The 16,112-nt window shown below is 37.2% G+C and overlaps 1 protein-coding gene across 1 annotated transcript; it reads left to right on the top strand.

Annotated features, from left to right (window-relative positions):
* The first annotated feature begins 14,248 nt into the window (after positions 1-14,248).
* On the top strand, positions 14,249-15,210 carry LOC122484245 (olfactory receptor 51H1-like). Its single transcript, XM_043582238.1, has one exon. The coding sequence runs from the start codon at positions 14,260-14,262 to the stop codon at positions 15,208-15,210; it is 951 nt and encodes a 316-aa protein (XP_043438173.1). The 5' UTR covers positions 14,249-14,259.
* Positions 15,211-16,112: the final 902 nt, after the last annotated feature.

The following is a 16,112-nucleotide window of genomic DNA, read 5'->3' on the forward strand; positions in this document are numbered from 1 at the left end:
ATTTCAATCCAAGCCTATCTCAAGAAACAAGAAAAATCCCAAGTACAAAATCTAACAGCACACTTAAAGGAAATAGAAGCAGAACAACAAAGACAGCCTAAATCCAGCAGAAGAAGAGAAATAATAAAGATCAGAGCAGAAATAAACAATATAGAATCTAAAAAAACTGTAGAGCAGATCAACAAAACCAAGAGTTGTTTTTTTGAAAAAATACACAAAATTGATAAACCTCTAGCCAGGCTTCTCAAAAAGAAAAGGGAGATGACCCAAAGAGACAAAATCATGAAGGAAAATGGAATTATTACAACCAATCCCTTGGAAATACAAGCAATTATCAGGGAATACTATGAAAAATTATATGCCAACAAACTGGACAACCTGGAAGAAATGGACAAATTCCTGAACACCCACACACTTCCAAAACTCAATCAGGAGGAAATAGAAAGCTTGAACAGACCCATAAGGAGCAAAGAAATTGAAGCAGTTATCAAAAATCTCCCAACAAATAAGAGTCCAGGACCAGATGGCTTCCCTGGGGAATTCTACCAGACGTTTAAAGCAGAATAATACCTATCTTTCTCAAGCTATTCCAAAAAATAGAAAGGGAAGGAAAACTCCCAGACTCATTCTATGAAGCCAGTATTACTTTGATTCCTAAACCAGACAGAGACCCAGCAAAAAAAGAGAACTACAGGTCAATATCCCTGATGAATGTGGATGCAAAAATTCTCAATAAGATACTAACAAATCTAATTCAACAGTTTATAAAAAGAATTATTCACCATGATCAAGTGGGATTCATTATTGGCATGCAGGGCTGGTTCAACATTTGCAAATTAGTCAATGTGATACATCATATTAATAAAAGAAAAGATAAGAACCATATGATCCTGTCAATCAATGCAGAAAAAGCATTTGACAAAATTCAGCATCCTTTCTTAATAAAAACCCTTGAGAAAGTCAGGATAGATGGAACATAATTAAAAATCATAAAAGCCATTTATGAAAAGCCCACAGCTAACATCATCCTCAATGGAGAAAAACTGAGAGCTTTTTCCCTGAAATCAGGAACACGACAGGGATGTCCACTCTCACCGCTGTCGTTTAACATAGTGTTGGAAGTTCTAGCATCAGCAATTAGGCAACAAAAGGAAATCAAAGGCATCAAAATTGGCAAAGATGAAGTCAAGCTTTCGCTTTTTGCAGATGACATGATATTATACATGGAAAATCCGATAGACTCCACCAAAAGTCTGCTAGAACTGATACATGAATTCAGCAAAGTTGCAGGATACAAAATCAATGTACAGAAATCAGTTGGATTTTTATACACTAATAATGAAGCAACAGAAAGACAAATAAATAAACTGATCCCATTCACAATTGCACCAAGAAGCATAAAATACCTAGGAATAAATTTAACCAAAGATGTAAAAGATTTGTATGCTGAAAACTGTAGAAAGCTTATGAAGGAAATTGAAGAAGATATAAAGAAGTGGAAAAACATTCCATGCTCATGGGTTGGAAGAATAAATATTGTTAAAATGTCAATACTACCCAAAGCTACCTACACATTCAATTCAATCCCAATCAAAATTGCACCAGCATTCTTCTCGAAGCTAGAACAAGCAATCCTAAAATTCATATGGAACCACAAATGGCCCCGAATAGCCAAAGGAATTTTGAAGAAGAAGACCAAAGCAGGAGGCATCACAATCCCAGACTTTAGCCTCTACTACAAAGCTGTCATCATCAAGGCAGCATGGTATTGGCACAAAAACAGACACACAGACCAATGGAATAGAATAGAAACCCCAGAACTAGACCCACAAACGTATGGCCAACACATCTTTGACAAAGCAGGAAAGAATATCCAATGGAAAAAAAGACAGTCTCTTTCACAAATGGTGCTGAGAGAACTGGACAGCAACATGCAGAAGGTTGAAACTAGACCACTTTCTGACACCATTCACAAAAATAAACTCAAAATGGATAAAGGACCTGAATGTGAGACAGGAAACCATCTAAACACTAGAGGAGAAAGCAGGAAAAGACCTCTCTGACCTCAGCTGCAGCAATTTCTTACTTGACACATCCCCAAAGGCAAGGGAATTAAAAGCAAAAATGAACTATTGGGACCTCATGAAGATAAAAAAAAAAAAACAAAAACAAAAAACAAACAAAAAAAAAACTTCTGCACTGCAAAGGAAAGAATCAACAAAACTAAAAGGCAACCAATGGAATGGGAAAAGATATTTGCAAATGACATATTGGAAAAAGGGCTAATATCCAAAATCTATAAAGAGCTCACCAAACTCCACACCCGAAAACAAATAACCCAGTGAAGAAATGGGCAGAAAACATGAATAGACACTTCTCTAACGAAGACATCCAGATGGCCAACAGGCACATGAAAAGATGCTCAACATCGCTCCTCATCAGGGAAATACAAATCAAAACCACACTCAGCTATCACCTCACGCCAGTCAGAGTGGCCAAAATGAACAAATCAGGAGACTATAGATGCTGGCGAGGATGTGGAGAAATGGGAACCCTCTTGCACTGTTGGTGGGAATGCAAACTGATACAGCCACTCTGGAAAACAATGTGGAAGTTCCTAAAAATATAAATAGACCTACCCTATGACCCAGCAGTAGCACTGCTAGGAATTTACCCAAGGGATACAGCAGTGCTGATGCAGAGGGGCACTTCTACCCTAATGTTTATAGCAGCACTCTCAACAATAGCTAAATTGTGGAAAAACCTTAAATGTCCATAAACTGATGAATGGGTAAAGAAATTTTGGTTTATGTACACAATAGAGTACTACGTTGCAATGAGAAAGAATGAAATATGGGCCTTTGTAGCAACGTGGATGGAACTGGGGAGTGTGATGCTAAGTGAAATAAGCCATACAGAGAAAGACAGATACCATATGGTTTCACTCTTATGTGGATCCTGAGAAACTTAACAGAAACCCATGGGGGAGGGGAAGGAGAAAAAAAAAGAAGTTAGAGTGGAAGAGAGCCAAAGCATAAGAGACTCTTAAAAACTGAAAACAAACTGAGGGTTGATGGGGGTGGGAGGGAGGGGAGGGTAGGTGATGGGCATTGAAGAGGGCATCTTTTGGGATGAGCACTGGGTGTTGTATGGAAACCAACTTGACAATAAATTTCATATATTAAAAAAATGTGTGAAATTTATGAAATTCAGCTAACACTGCTTAGAGGAAAATATGTACCTTTAACTTCTTTTTTTTTAATATGAAATTTATTGTCACATTGGTTTCCATACAACACCCAGTGGTCATCCCAACAGGTGCCCCCCTCATTGCCCATCACCCACTTTCCCCTCCCTCCCACCCGCCATCAACTCTCAGTTTATTCTCAGTTTTTAAGAGTCTCTTATGGTTTGCCTCCTTCCTTCTCTGTAATTTTTTCCTCCTTACCCTCCCCCATGGTCTTCTGTTAAGTTTCTCAGGATCCACATAAGAGTGAAAACATATGGTATTTGTCTTTCTCTGTATGACTTATTTCACTTAGCATAACACTCTCCAGTTCCAACCACGTTGCTACAAAAGGCCAAATTTCATTCTTTGTCATTGCCACATTGTATTCCATTCTGAATATAAGCCACAATTTCTTTACCCATTCATCAGTTGATGGACATTTAGGTTCTTTCCATAATTTGGCTATTGTTGAAAGTGCTGCTGTAAACATTGGGGTACAAGTGCCCCTTTGCATCAGCACTCCAGTATCCCTTGGGTAAATTTCTAGCAGTGCTATTGCTGGGTCATAGGATAGATCTATTTTTAATTTTTTGAGGAACCTCCACACTGTTTTCCAGAGTGGCTGCACCAGTTTGCACTTCCACCAACAGTGCAATAGGGTTCCCATTTCTCCACATCCTCTCCGGTATCTATAGTCTCCTGACTTGTTCATTTTAGCCACTCTGACTGGCATGAGGTGATATCTCAGTGTGGTTTTGAAAGACCCTGAATAGCCAAAGTAGTATTGAAGAATAAAACCATAGCAGGAGGCATCACAATCCCAGACTTTAGCCTCTACTACAAAGCTATAATGATCAAGGCAACATGGTATTGGCACAAACACAGACTCATAGACCAATAGAATAGAATAAAGTCTCCAGAATTAGACCCACAAATGTATGGCCAACTCATCTTTGACAAAGAAGGAAAGAATATCCAATGGAAATAAGACAGTCTCTTTCACAAATGGTGCTGGGAGAACTGGACAGCAACATGCAGAAGAATGAAACTAGACCACTTTCTTACACCATTCACTAAAATAAACTCAAAATGGATAAAGGACCTGCATGTGAGACAGGAAACCATTAAAACCCTAGAGGAGAAAGCAGGAAAAAACCTCTCTGACCTCAGCTGTAGCAATTTCTTACTTGACACATCCCCAAAGGCAAGGGAATTTAAAGCAAAAATGAACTATTGGGACCTCATGAAGATAAAACGCTTCTGCACAGCAAAAGAAACAATCAAGAAAACTAAAAGGCAACCAACGGAATGGGAAAAGATATTTGCAAATGACATATTGGACAAAGGCATAGCATCCAAAATCTATAAAGAGCTCACCAAACGCCACACCCGAAAAACAAATAATCCAGTGAAGAAATGGGCAGAAAAAGTGAATAGACACTTGTCTAAAGAAGACATCTGGATGGCCAACAGGCACGTGAAAAGTTGCTCAATGTCACTCCTCATCAAGGAAATACAAATGTACCTTTAAATTCTATAGTAGGAAAGTCAATAAATTAAGCGTCTACCTCAATGGAGACAAAGAAGAGAAAGTTAAATGCAAAGTCAGTATAAACAGTGAAATAATAAAGATCACTGCCAAAAGAGAAAATTGAAAAGAAAAACAGAATTTCATAAAACCAAAGTTTGATTCCTTTGCAAGGTCATCAGATTTGATTTTCAGCTAAACTAGCCAAGAGAATAAAAGAGGCATGGCATTAAAACCTCAAATCAGGAATGATTGAGGAGATATCACCATCAACCCTGCAGATATAAAAAGGATTACAGTGGAATATTTTTTCAATTTTTTTTTAAATTATAGGTAGTTAACATATAGTGTAATATTGTTTTCAGGAGTAGAATTTAGTGATTCATCACTTACATATAACATCCAACGACAAGTACTGTCCTTAGTACCCATCACTGATTGAGCCCATCCCTCCACTGACTTCCCTTCCAGCAACCCTCAGTTAGTTCTCTATAGTTAAGAGTCTCTTATGGTTTGCCTCCCTCTCTGTTTTTTATCTTATTTTTCTACCCTTCTTCTAGGTTCATCGTTTTGTGTCTTACATTCCACAGATGAGTGAAATCATGTCTCCATTCATGTCAATGAAAATGACAGGATTTCATTCTTTTTTGTGGCTGAGTAATAATCCATTGTATATATGTATACCACCTCTTCTTTATAGATTCCTCAGTCGATGGAGATTTGGGCTCTTTCCATAATTTGGGTGTTGCTGATAATGCTGATATAATCATTGGGGTGCATGTAACTTTTTGAGTCAGTGTTTTTTTTTTTTTTAATTTAAATAAAAGTCAGTTAACATACAGTGTAGTCTTGGCTTCAGGAGTAGAACCCAGCAACTCATCTCTTACGTGTAACACCCAGTGTTCATCCCAAAAGTGCCTTCCTTAATGCCCATCACTCATTTAACCCATCCCCTCCCTCCGTCAACCCTTAGTTTGTTCTCTGTTGTAAAGAGTCTTATGTCTATTGTGCATATCTATCTATATCTATATCATCTATATCTATATCTATATCTATATCTATATCATCTATCTGTATCATCTATATCTATATCATCTATATCTGTATCTATCTATATATATCATCTATATAAATATCAACATCATCAATATCATCTATATCTGTATTATCTATATCTATATAATCTATATATGCAGATATAGATATGTACCACATCTTCTTTATTCATTTATCAGTCAATAAACATTTGGGCTCTTTCCATCATGTGGCTATTATTGATAGTGCTGCTGTAAACCTTGGGGTACATATACCCCTTTGAATCTGTATTTTGTGTCCTTTGGGTAAATACATAGTAGTGCAGTTGCTGGATCATAGGGTAGTTCTATTTTTAACTTTTTGAGTAACCTCCATACTGTTTTCTAGAGTGGCTACACCAGTTTTTTTCCCACCAGCAGTGTGCAAATGTTCTCCTTTCTCCGCATTCTTACCAACACTTGTTGCTTCTTGTATTGTTAATTTTAGTCATTGTGACAGGGGTGATGTGGTACCTTATTGTGATTTTGATTTGTATTTCCTGGATGATGAGTGATGTTGAGCATCTTTTCATGTGTCCATTAGCCATATGTATGTCTTCTTTGGAAAAAAGTCTATTCATGACTTCTGCCCATTTCTTAACTGGATTATTTGGGTTTTTTGGGTGTTGAGTTTGACAGGTTCTTTATAGATATTGAATACTAACCCATTATCAGATGTGTCACTTGCAAATACCTTCTCCCATTCCGTGGGCTGCCTTTCAGTTTTTTGATTGTTTCCTTCACTGTGCAGAAGCTTTTTGTCTTGATGAGGTCCCAATAGTTCATTTTTCTTTGGTTTCCCTACCTCTGGTGGTGTGTCTAGTAAGAAGTTACTGTGGCCGCGTCAAAGAGATTGCTGCCTGTGGTCTCCTCTAGGATTTTGATAGTTTCCTGTTTCACATTTAGGTCTTTCACCCATTGGATTAACAATTGAATATAATGAATAATTTTATGCAAACAAATTAGACAAATGTGAGGGAAAAGTAAAATTCCTAGGATGTCAAAAATTCCCCAAGCTGTTTAAATAAAAGATTTTTAAAAATCTAAATAGATATATCAAGTAAAAGACTTGAATTAATTATTAAAATATTTCTCACAAAGAAAACTCCAGGTCTAGATGACTTTACTGTGAATTCTAGCGTACATTTAAGGAAAAAAATAATACCATTTCAAAACAGACTCTCTCAGAAAATAGAGGAGGGAATATTTCCTAACTCCTTTTTGAAACTTGGATTACTTGATACAAAATCTAGGTACGTGTATCTCAAGAAAACTACAAAAATAACCCTTTATGAATAGAAATGTGAAATTTTAAACAAAATATTAGTAAACACATATAGCAAGCAAAAAAAATTATATCATAAACAAATGAAGTTTACCCCAATAATCTGAGGTTGGTTTAACATCAAAAGTATTAATGTATAATACCATATAAATAGATTAAAGAAAAACAAAAAAAAGATGATTGTATCAGTAAATGAAGAAAAATCATTTTGACATCTAATACCCATTTATACTAAGAAACAAAACAAAACAAAAAAGTCTCGACAAATCATGGTCACATGAAAAGACTTTAGCATCATTAATCACTGGGAAAGTCAAATTAATTCTGTGATGAGGAACCACTACACATTGCATAAAATCTGACAGTGCCATGCATTGACAAGAATGTGCAGGAATTGAAATCCTTTTACATTATTGATGCAAGTATAAAATGGTTCAGCCACAAACAGTTGGACATTTTCTTCTTCTAAATTAGAGAAATGCCTATCGTACCATCCTGTATTCCTTTTCATGATATCAACCCAAACATGTCCATACAAAGAGTATATGCTAATGTTTGTAGCAGCATTTTCATAATAGTCAAAAGCTGTGAACAACCCAGATGTATTTCAACTACCAAAGGAATTAAATAAATATGTTTTACCATATGATAACATACTACTCAGCAAGGAAAAGGAACAAGCCATGAATACATTTGGCAACACGGATAAAACTCAAAACACTGTTAAATAGGAGAAGACAATTTATTTTGTGATTCCATTTATATGAAATTTCCAGTAAAGGCAAATTATAAACATAGAAAGCATATCTGTGGTTTGCTGGAGCTGGAGAGAGGCCCAGGACTAACTTCAAACCACCATCAAGGAATCTTTTTATGTAATGGAAGTTTTAAAGTTTTGAAAAAAATGGAAGTTGTTTTGGGGTAATTGTTTCACAATTGTATAAATTTAATATAACTTCAAATTGTACACTTGAATCAATTCTATGATTTATAAATTATGCCACAACAAAGTAAGGTAAATAAATAAAAATAGCAAATTAAAAGAAATCATTAGCAGGCTATTACTATATTCTATGAGAGGTAATGTTAATTTTGCTAGAATGGTAGAAGCAAAAGTGAAGGGAATTTGAACTATGCGAAATGTATTTTGGTTTGGACTTAAAAGGCCTTGGTAAAGGATAAAATATAAGGAAGAGGGTAAGAAAAGATCTGGAATTTTGATTTGGGCAACTGGCTGGATTGTGCTCTGGTTAGTGTGATTTATTGAAATTATAAGCAGGTAGGAAAAAAAGTTTTGTTTTTGTTTTATAGTACTCATCATGCTAATTTTGAGTTTCCTATTTGATATCAACATGGAATTATCAAGTAGGAATTGGTCTTTAGATCAAGGCAGAATACAGGCCTGAAGATATGCTTTTTGGGGTAATCAATATATAGAGATATTAGATCAATAGGATTTGATAATATCACTCAGTGGGAGTGGATTTAAAGTATAGAACAAAGACCAAGTAAGAGACACAGTGATATTTGATGTAGGAGGAAGATAAAAGGATATCAAAAAGTGGAAATTAAAACAGGAAGAAAACATGGTGTCACAAAAAAATTAAAAATGAAAGTAACTCAACATGGAGGCAATTTTCCACTGCATTGAATCCTGCTGAAAAGGAGAGTAAGGTGACAGGCCAATGGTAACACCTGCAAAGAGAGTTTCAGTGGTGTGTTAAAGAATTGAGGAGAGAATGGGAAATACAGAGAAACAGAGACTACAGGCCACAACAATGAAAGGGGTTTACTGTGAAGCAGAGGAAGGAATGCGATAGTAACTAGAAGGCATGTGGAAACATGAATGAGCTTTTCTTTTCTTCCTTCCTTCCTCTCTTCTTTCTTTCTTTCTTTCTTTCTTCTTTCTTTCTTTCTTTCTTTCTTTCTTTCTTTCTTTCTTTCTTTCATCTTTTAGAGAGAATTGTAAAGATTAGGCACTAAAGTATATTTGCATTTTTGTATAGCAAGTGAGGTACCATTCACGTGGGACTGAGATGAATTCTATATTTGGATGGTTGCCATCACAAGTTTGTATTAGGGAAAAGCAGGTCCTCTGAGATCAAGACAAAGAGCAAAATGCCCAGAAGACGAAGTCTGTATAACTGTTGGCCCTGGGGACATCTCCAGGAAGCTTTGTCTCTAGAGGATTACTTCACAGGGAATTCTAGACTGGTGCTGCTCGTTTTAAATCTCTGGCTATACTGCTATGGTGGCCAGCATAGCATCTCTTAGACTAGGCTTTGGGTGAGTTGGGGAATAAACTGAGGCCTGTGTAGTGCTTTCTCTGAGGATACTTTCACAGAATGGAGGGGACTGTGGTTATGGAGAATTCATAGAGAAATCGTTAGAAGTCATGACTGAATGGATGTGGTGAAGGAGGTAGGATCCGTTAATCCCAGTATACTGTTTGATCTGGACTTTGAATTTGATGGCAGAAGTTGTCCTTGTGGAGAAAAGCTTATCATTTCCTATAGGACTAAATAGAACTTCATGGGGCACCTGGGTGGCTCAGTTAATTAAGCGCCTGACTCGGTTTCAGCTCAGGTCATGATTTCATGGTGAATTCTAGCCCCAGGTCAGGCTCAGTTCTGCCCTGAGTGTACAGAGTCTGCTTGGGATTCTCTCTCTCTCCCTCTCTCTCTGTCCCTCCCCTGCTTGTGGGCTCTATGTCTCTTTCTCTCTCTCTCTCTCAAAATTAAAAAAAAAAAAAGCTTAAAAACAAAAGGACTAAATGGAATTTCAAAGCCTAGTGTTTAGAGCACCTGCATTTAAGTTTTAGTTTTGGGATTCGAGTCACGTTAATTAATGTCTCTGACTCTTGTTTTACTCATGCATACTGGCAACAGTACTTTTCCCATAAGGTTTTTTTGACCATTAAAAGAGGTAGTGTATGTAAAGAGTTAAAAACAGAGCCTAGAGCATAAATAAGCATTCAATAAATATTAGAATTTTTTTTATTATTAAAGAACTAAAATAATTTTAAATGTCTGCTCATTATACTTTGCATTGTCTCAGTTTTGGCAAAAATATTTTTTTCAGCAAGAATTATTTTTCCATTTCCTTTATATTTTTCATTAAAATAGAAATAACTATTCTAACTAGTCCATGGCTCCTACCAAGGACACATCAAGGGGTCATAACTATGCTTCAGCCTGCAGCTCAGACACTTTAATAAAGAGTATATTATGATCATTTCTGTCCTTCAGAGAATAGCTCTTCTACCTGGCTGCCTGGGTGGAAAAGAGCATTGAATTATAGTTCCATACTGGATAGAAAAGACTCTTGTTGCCTACCTTCTCCTCCAGCTCCATCCCCAAATATGCTTCATAAGCCACAGAAGTTCGAGTCCTTTTGTTGTGTGGAAAGTTTAGGTTTGATCCTGTCCATGGTGTGTAACTAATATTGATAGAGTTAAGCTGTGTCCAGCTGGGGATACAAACTGAAATATTGACCCATCTGTAAAGCATGTCTTTGTTCAACCCTGGGCACACATTCCTCCCCTGTTTCTGATCTTGTTTCTCATGTGTTCTTTGATAAGGAAAGAAGTTGCTCCTTTTGGTCCTCTGATTACAATGGCATGCCTAGCACTTAGTAGGCATTTGACAAATATGAAGTCATTAATCATAAATTAATTAAACATGAAAAGCTTTTCCTGAATTCTTTAGATCTTAAAGAATCAAGAATCTAGTTTGTAATCCTCATCTTGAATTCTGGAAGGACTGTGCTGGCCTTTGGGATTGAGCACCTCAGATGGTCAGTGTGGTGTTGCTTTTGGGGTTCTAGTCCCTCAGAATCACTTGTCCTTATTCTTCTCTTCTCTTACTGATTTTAACTACCCATGACTCCTACTAGTACATAATTCTTTCATATCTGATTTATCTAGGATCTACTTCCAATAAATTCTTTACAGTAAGCATTCATAATTAGGTGCAGAATCACTGAGCACAGATCCATAGGGTTCCCCATCGTGAGCACTGCAACAGCAATCACCTGCAAGCCACTGATTTTCAGTGTTGGGCTAAATTGGCTGAGGGATGGAGAGGTTTAGGTAATATAGAATTTGATAAAAAAAATATGAATGATATATGGGTAGGTAGATACATTTATCAGCACATAAATAGATTTCATGACTTATAAATACTTTGAGAGATAATTTTCACAGTTAACTAAACATTAAAAAATTTATAGATAATAGATAAATATTGATTAGAGCTGCAATTTAATGAGTGTTTTTTCTTTGCCTGTTCTCATCCAAATGCCCTATCAATATTACCAATGAATACTTTTAACTATCCCATGGTAGGTACTATTATTTTCATTTTCATTTTAAAGAGGTAAGGAATGAAGCACAGAGATTAAGTAACTTGTCCAAGGTCATAGAACCAGGCTTCAAACCCAGGTTATCTATCTCCAGGGTTTTTTAGTTTTAAAACTATTTTCTTAGTTAAATTTCCAGAAAAGAGACAAAGAGAAAAATATATAATGAGACACAAGTTATGCAGTATATAGGTAAAAGACCCACAAAACCAAGTGGATCTAAGAGTTCTCAAGATGTCAGCCAGAATGTTGGGATCCTTTAAATCTGTATTCTGCTGGACCAATTTTCCAAATTCCAATAGAAATTTCTACAATGATGGAAATTTTGTGTCCATATGACACAGTTCAATGGCCACTAACCTTATGTAGTTATTGAACACTTGAAACATGGCTAGTACAACTAAGGTACTGATACTTAATTTAATTTAATGAATTTAAATGTAAATAGGCACAGATGTCTAGTGGCTACAATATTAGACGGTGTAGAACTAAACTATTGACTTACAGGAAACTTGGAGTAACTCTATTCTATCTCTATTCCTGCCCAAGCATCCAGAGCTCTTTGCCCCTTGCGCTTTGTCTAGTAACTTTTCTCCTTTTTGTGACCCCAGGTTCCTATTCCATTTTCTCTAATGTGAGTCTTGAGATGGGCTTCAATAATGTATGAATTCACTTAGTTTTTATACACAACTTTGTGCGCACGCGTGTGTGTGTGTGTGTGTGTGTGTGTGTGTGTGTGTGTACATTCTTATTTGGGAGACTCTTTATGAGATTCTCATAGGGTTATAACTCAAAAAACATTAAGAGCCACGATAGTACTACTCTTTCTTTTAATTCTAAACTCTTATTAGTTGTGGCTACACTGGCCCAAAAAGTGATTAGTTCAGCTGCACATTTGGATATATTTTCCTGAAGATAATAGCAAATAATTGAAATAGAAGAGAGCTGTGTGGCACCAAAATTTTCATATTGATCTTTGTCAATGCAAGTGCTAGGCATTAATGTCTAGAATAGCCCATAGATCCATGTAGGCTTTACTCAGAGTGGGAAATATAGTTACTGGTAACTCAAGGTGGAGTTTATAGAACAGCCACATAGAAATATGGGCAGAGAAGGAGAAGTCTTTATGGAGGCCCAGGGAAACTTAAGTCCAGTTGAATTTTTAACACCGGGAACAGTGACTTCACCAATCTGACCAATGTTTGAACTTTGTCTTTTGGGACTTCTCCATGTGTGGAATTAATTTCATTTCATTCATTTCATTTCTAGAGATTTTTTTAAATGTTTATTGATTTTTGAGAGAAAGAGAGAGAGAGAGAGAGGGGGGGGGGAGAGGCAGAGAGAGAGGGAGACACAGAATCTGAAGAAGATTCCAGGCTCTGAGGTGTCAGCACAGAGCCCGACGTGGGGCTCGAACTCACAAACCGTGAAATCATGACCTGAGCTGAAGCCGGACACTTAACCAACTGAGTCACCCAGGCGCCCCTCATTCATTTCATTTTTTACCAAAGAAAAAAGTCCTGAGTAAATGAGACTGAATGGGAAGAGTTGGAAAGTTTCTGAAAAGGAGCTAAAGCAACTCTTCTTTGGCTTCTCTGAATATTAGTTTTCTACTTATTCCATAACACATTACCACAATGTAGTGGCTTATAATATACATAGTTACTATCTTACAGTTCTTAAATTCAGAAGTCCCAGAAGACTGGTCTAAAATCAAGGTGTCAGCAAGTCTGCCTCCCTTTCTGAAGACTCTAGGGAAAATTCTGTTCCATTGCCTTTCCATCTTATAGAGGCTACCCACATTTCTTGGCTCTTGGTCCCCTTCCTTCATCTTCACCAGTTGAGCTGAGTCTTTCTCATGCTGCTATCTCTCTGGTTCTCTGCAGCTGGGAAAATTTCTTGTTTTAAGGACTCATAAGATTAGATGTGGCCTACTTTGGTAATCCAGGATAATCTCCACATCTTGAGATCCTTAACGTTAATAACATCTGTGAAGTCTCTTTTGCCATGCAAGCTAACATATTCACACATTTCAAGAATTAGGATGTGCACATCCTGGGAGACCCCTATTCTGTCTACCATAGTGGGTCTTTCTAAAGTTCTTTGGCAGCCAGAGTAACTTCTCCTTCCATCATCTGCTGCAAGCTCAGTCCTTTTAGTACCCACAGACTCCCAAGAATGCAGAAGGGCAGAGCATTAAAGAGTACTTTAAAGGTACTTAAAGAGTACCTTTCATTCTCTGTCCCATATCATGCATGTAGAAAAATTAGGTCCCAAAGAGCATTATGTGTAAATTACAACAATTTAAGATCAAAATTAAGATACACACACATATACACACATCTGCATGTCTGTGTTTATGAACAGCCATTAGGTCACATTTGTGCTTGCTAACATTACCTGTTTGGTTCATTACCCACGTGAATGTACAATATAAAATTCTCCCTTAGCAAAGAAGCAAGTCAGCTAACTCCTTGATGTTTCCAGATGAATTATATTCCTATTGGGTGCAGGTGTTGGTTGAAGTTTTTCTTTTCCTTTCTCCTAAGTATTTTAGCATATGGTGATCACTAATAGGAATTATTGCCTCATGGAGTAGGACCATCAATTTCTGTATCAGACTGTGATACAGAATACTAATGTGATACTAGACATGAGTGTATTAGAATAATATTTAAGTCACTCCCTCTTATGGCTACCATCTCAATACTTATTGCTACTGATTCTAATTGAAGCTGTTTGACTTAATGAGTTCTTCTGTTTTTGTGCAGACCTTCGTTCCACTATGTCACTGTTCAACCAAACTGTTCATAACCATCAGACCTTTACCCTGATTGGGATTCCAGGAATGCCAGAGAAAGACTTCTGGATGGCCTTGCCCCTCTGCCTTCTTTACAGTACCACCTTCCTAGGTAATTTCATTATCCTTGTTGTCATAAAGGTTGAGCGAAGTCTCCATGAACCCATGTATTATTTTCTGGCTATGCTAGCTGCCACTGACCTTAGCCTTTCATTATCTTCCATGCCCACCATGATAAGTGTTCACTTGTTTGACTGGCGCTCAGTAACCCTTGATGTCTGCATCACTCAGATGTTCTTTATCCACAACTTTGGAGGAGTGGAATCAGGTGTTCTGGTCGCCATGGCCTTTGATCGCTTTGTGGCTATTCGCTTCCCTTTGCGCTATGCTACCATTCTCACTCATGGAGTCATCATCAAAATTGGAGCAGCAGTCCTGCTACGGAGTGTGAGTGTAGTGCTCCCTGTGCCTTTCCTCATCAAAAGGCTACCTTTCTGCCGCTCCAATGTCCTTTCCCACGCATACTGCCTCCATCAGGATGCCATGAGGCTTGCCTGTGCTGACACCCATGTCAATAGCATCTATGGTCTGCTGGCTGTGATCTTCACCATTGTACTAGATGCCTTGATCCTTTTGATTTCTTACTTTCTAATCCTCCAGGAAGTACTGGGCATTGCTTCCAGAGAAGAGAGACTTAAGGCTCTTAATACCTGCTTCTCTCATATCTGTGCAGTACTGCTCTTCTATGTGCCTCTCATTGGCATGACTCTGATTCATCGCTTTGGGAAGCATTTGTCACCAATAATACACACACTTATGGCCAATATCTACCTGCTGCTCCCTCCTCTGCTCAATCCTGTTGTGTACAGTGTTAGGACCAAGCAGATCCGGCAGCGGATTGTCCGAGCATTCTGTGGGAACAGGATTGGCCATTAATGGCATCTATGAGTTCTGTGCAAATGCAGTCAAGTCAGGGAAGGGTATCCAATGCGGTACTGTCCAATAGAATTTCCTGCAGTGATGGAAATCTCTGTTATTTAATGCATAACCACTAGCCACACATAGCTATTGAGCATTTGAAACTGATAGTACAACCAAGGAACTGAATTTGTTACTTTTATTTAATTTTAATTAATTGAAATATAAATGCAAATGGTCACATGTAGCTAGTAGCTACTGTATTGAACAGTACAAATATAATGAGTTATCATATGCCCTTGCATAATGGTTTTGATGAAAGCAATAATTTATCTTAAGTAACCTGATAAAAATATGCATTTTCCTTTCTTAAAATGGTATATAACAGCTTACCAACATCCTGAAAAGTTTTATTTCTTTAAGTAATCTCTATACCCCATGTGGGGCTTGAACTCACAACCCTGAGATCAAGAGTCACATGCTCTTCTGACTGAGCCAGCCAATCACTCCACAGCTTATGAACATTTATATAAATAAATGTATAAATAAATAATACTAAATAAATTTACTATCGGTTTTAATAAACTTTTGACAAATGGGTAGAATCATGTAACAACCACTGACACCAAAATACAGAAAATTCACATCACTCTCCAAAATTCCCTCATGCCACCTCTTTGTCGTCAACCCCTCTATCCATACCCACTCACTCCTGGCAAGAACTGATTTATTCTCCATGCTTATAATTCTCCTTTCTCCAGGGTATCTTGGACCCTGCAGTATGTAGTCTCCCATGTCTGGCTTCTTAGCATAATGCATTTGAGATTCATTCATGTTGTAGTATGTATTGGTTGTTTCTTCCTTTTTATTGCTGAACACTATTCCATTATATGTCATTAACAATCTTTTAAAGAAAAATT

This window comes from Prionailurus bengalensis, chromosome D1 (assembly GCF_016509475.1).
Source record: "Prionailurus bengalensis isolate Pbe53 chromosome D1, Fcat_Pben_1.1_paternal_pri, whole genome shotgun sequence".
NCBI lineage: Eukaryota > Metazoa > Chordata > Mammalia > Carnivora > Felidae > Prionailurus > Prionailurus bengalensis.

Coding starts and splice junctions, on each gene's coding strand:
- LOC122484245 (XM_043582238.1), top strand. CDS start 14,260: ATGTCACTGTTCAACCAAACTGTTCATAACCATCAGACCTTTACCCTG.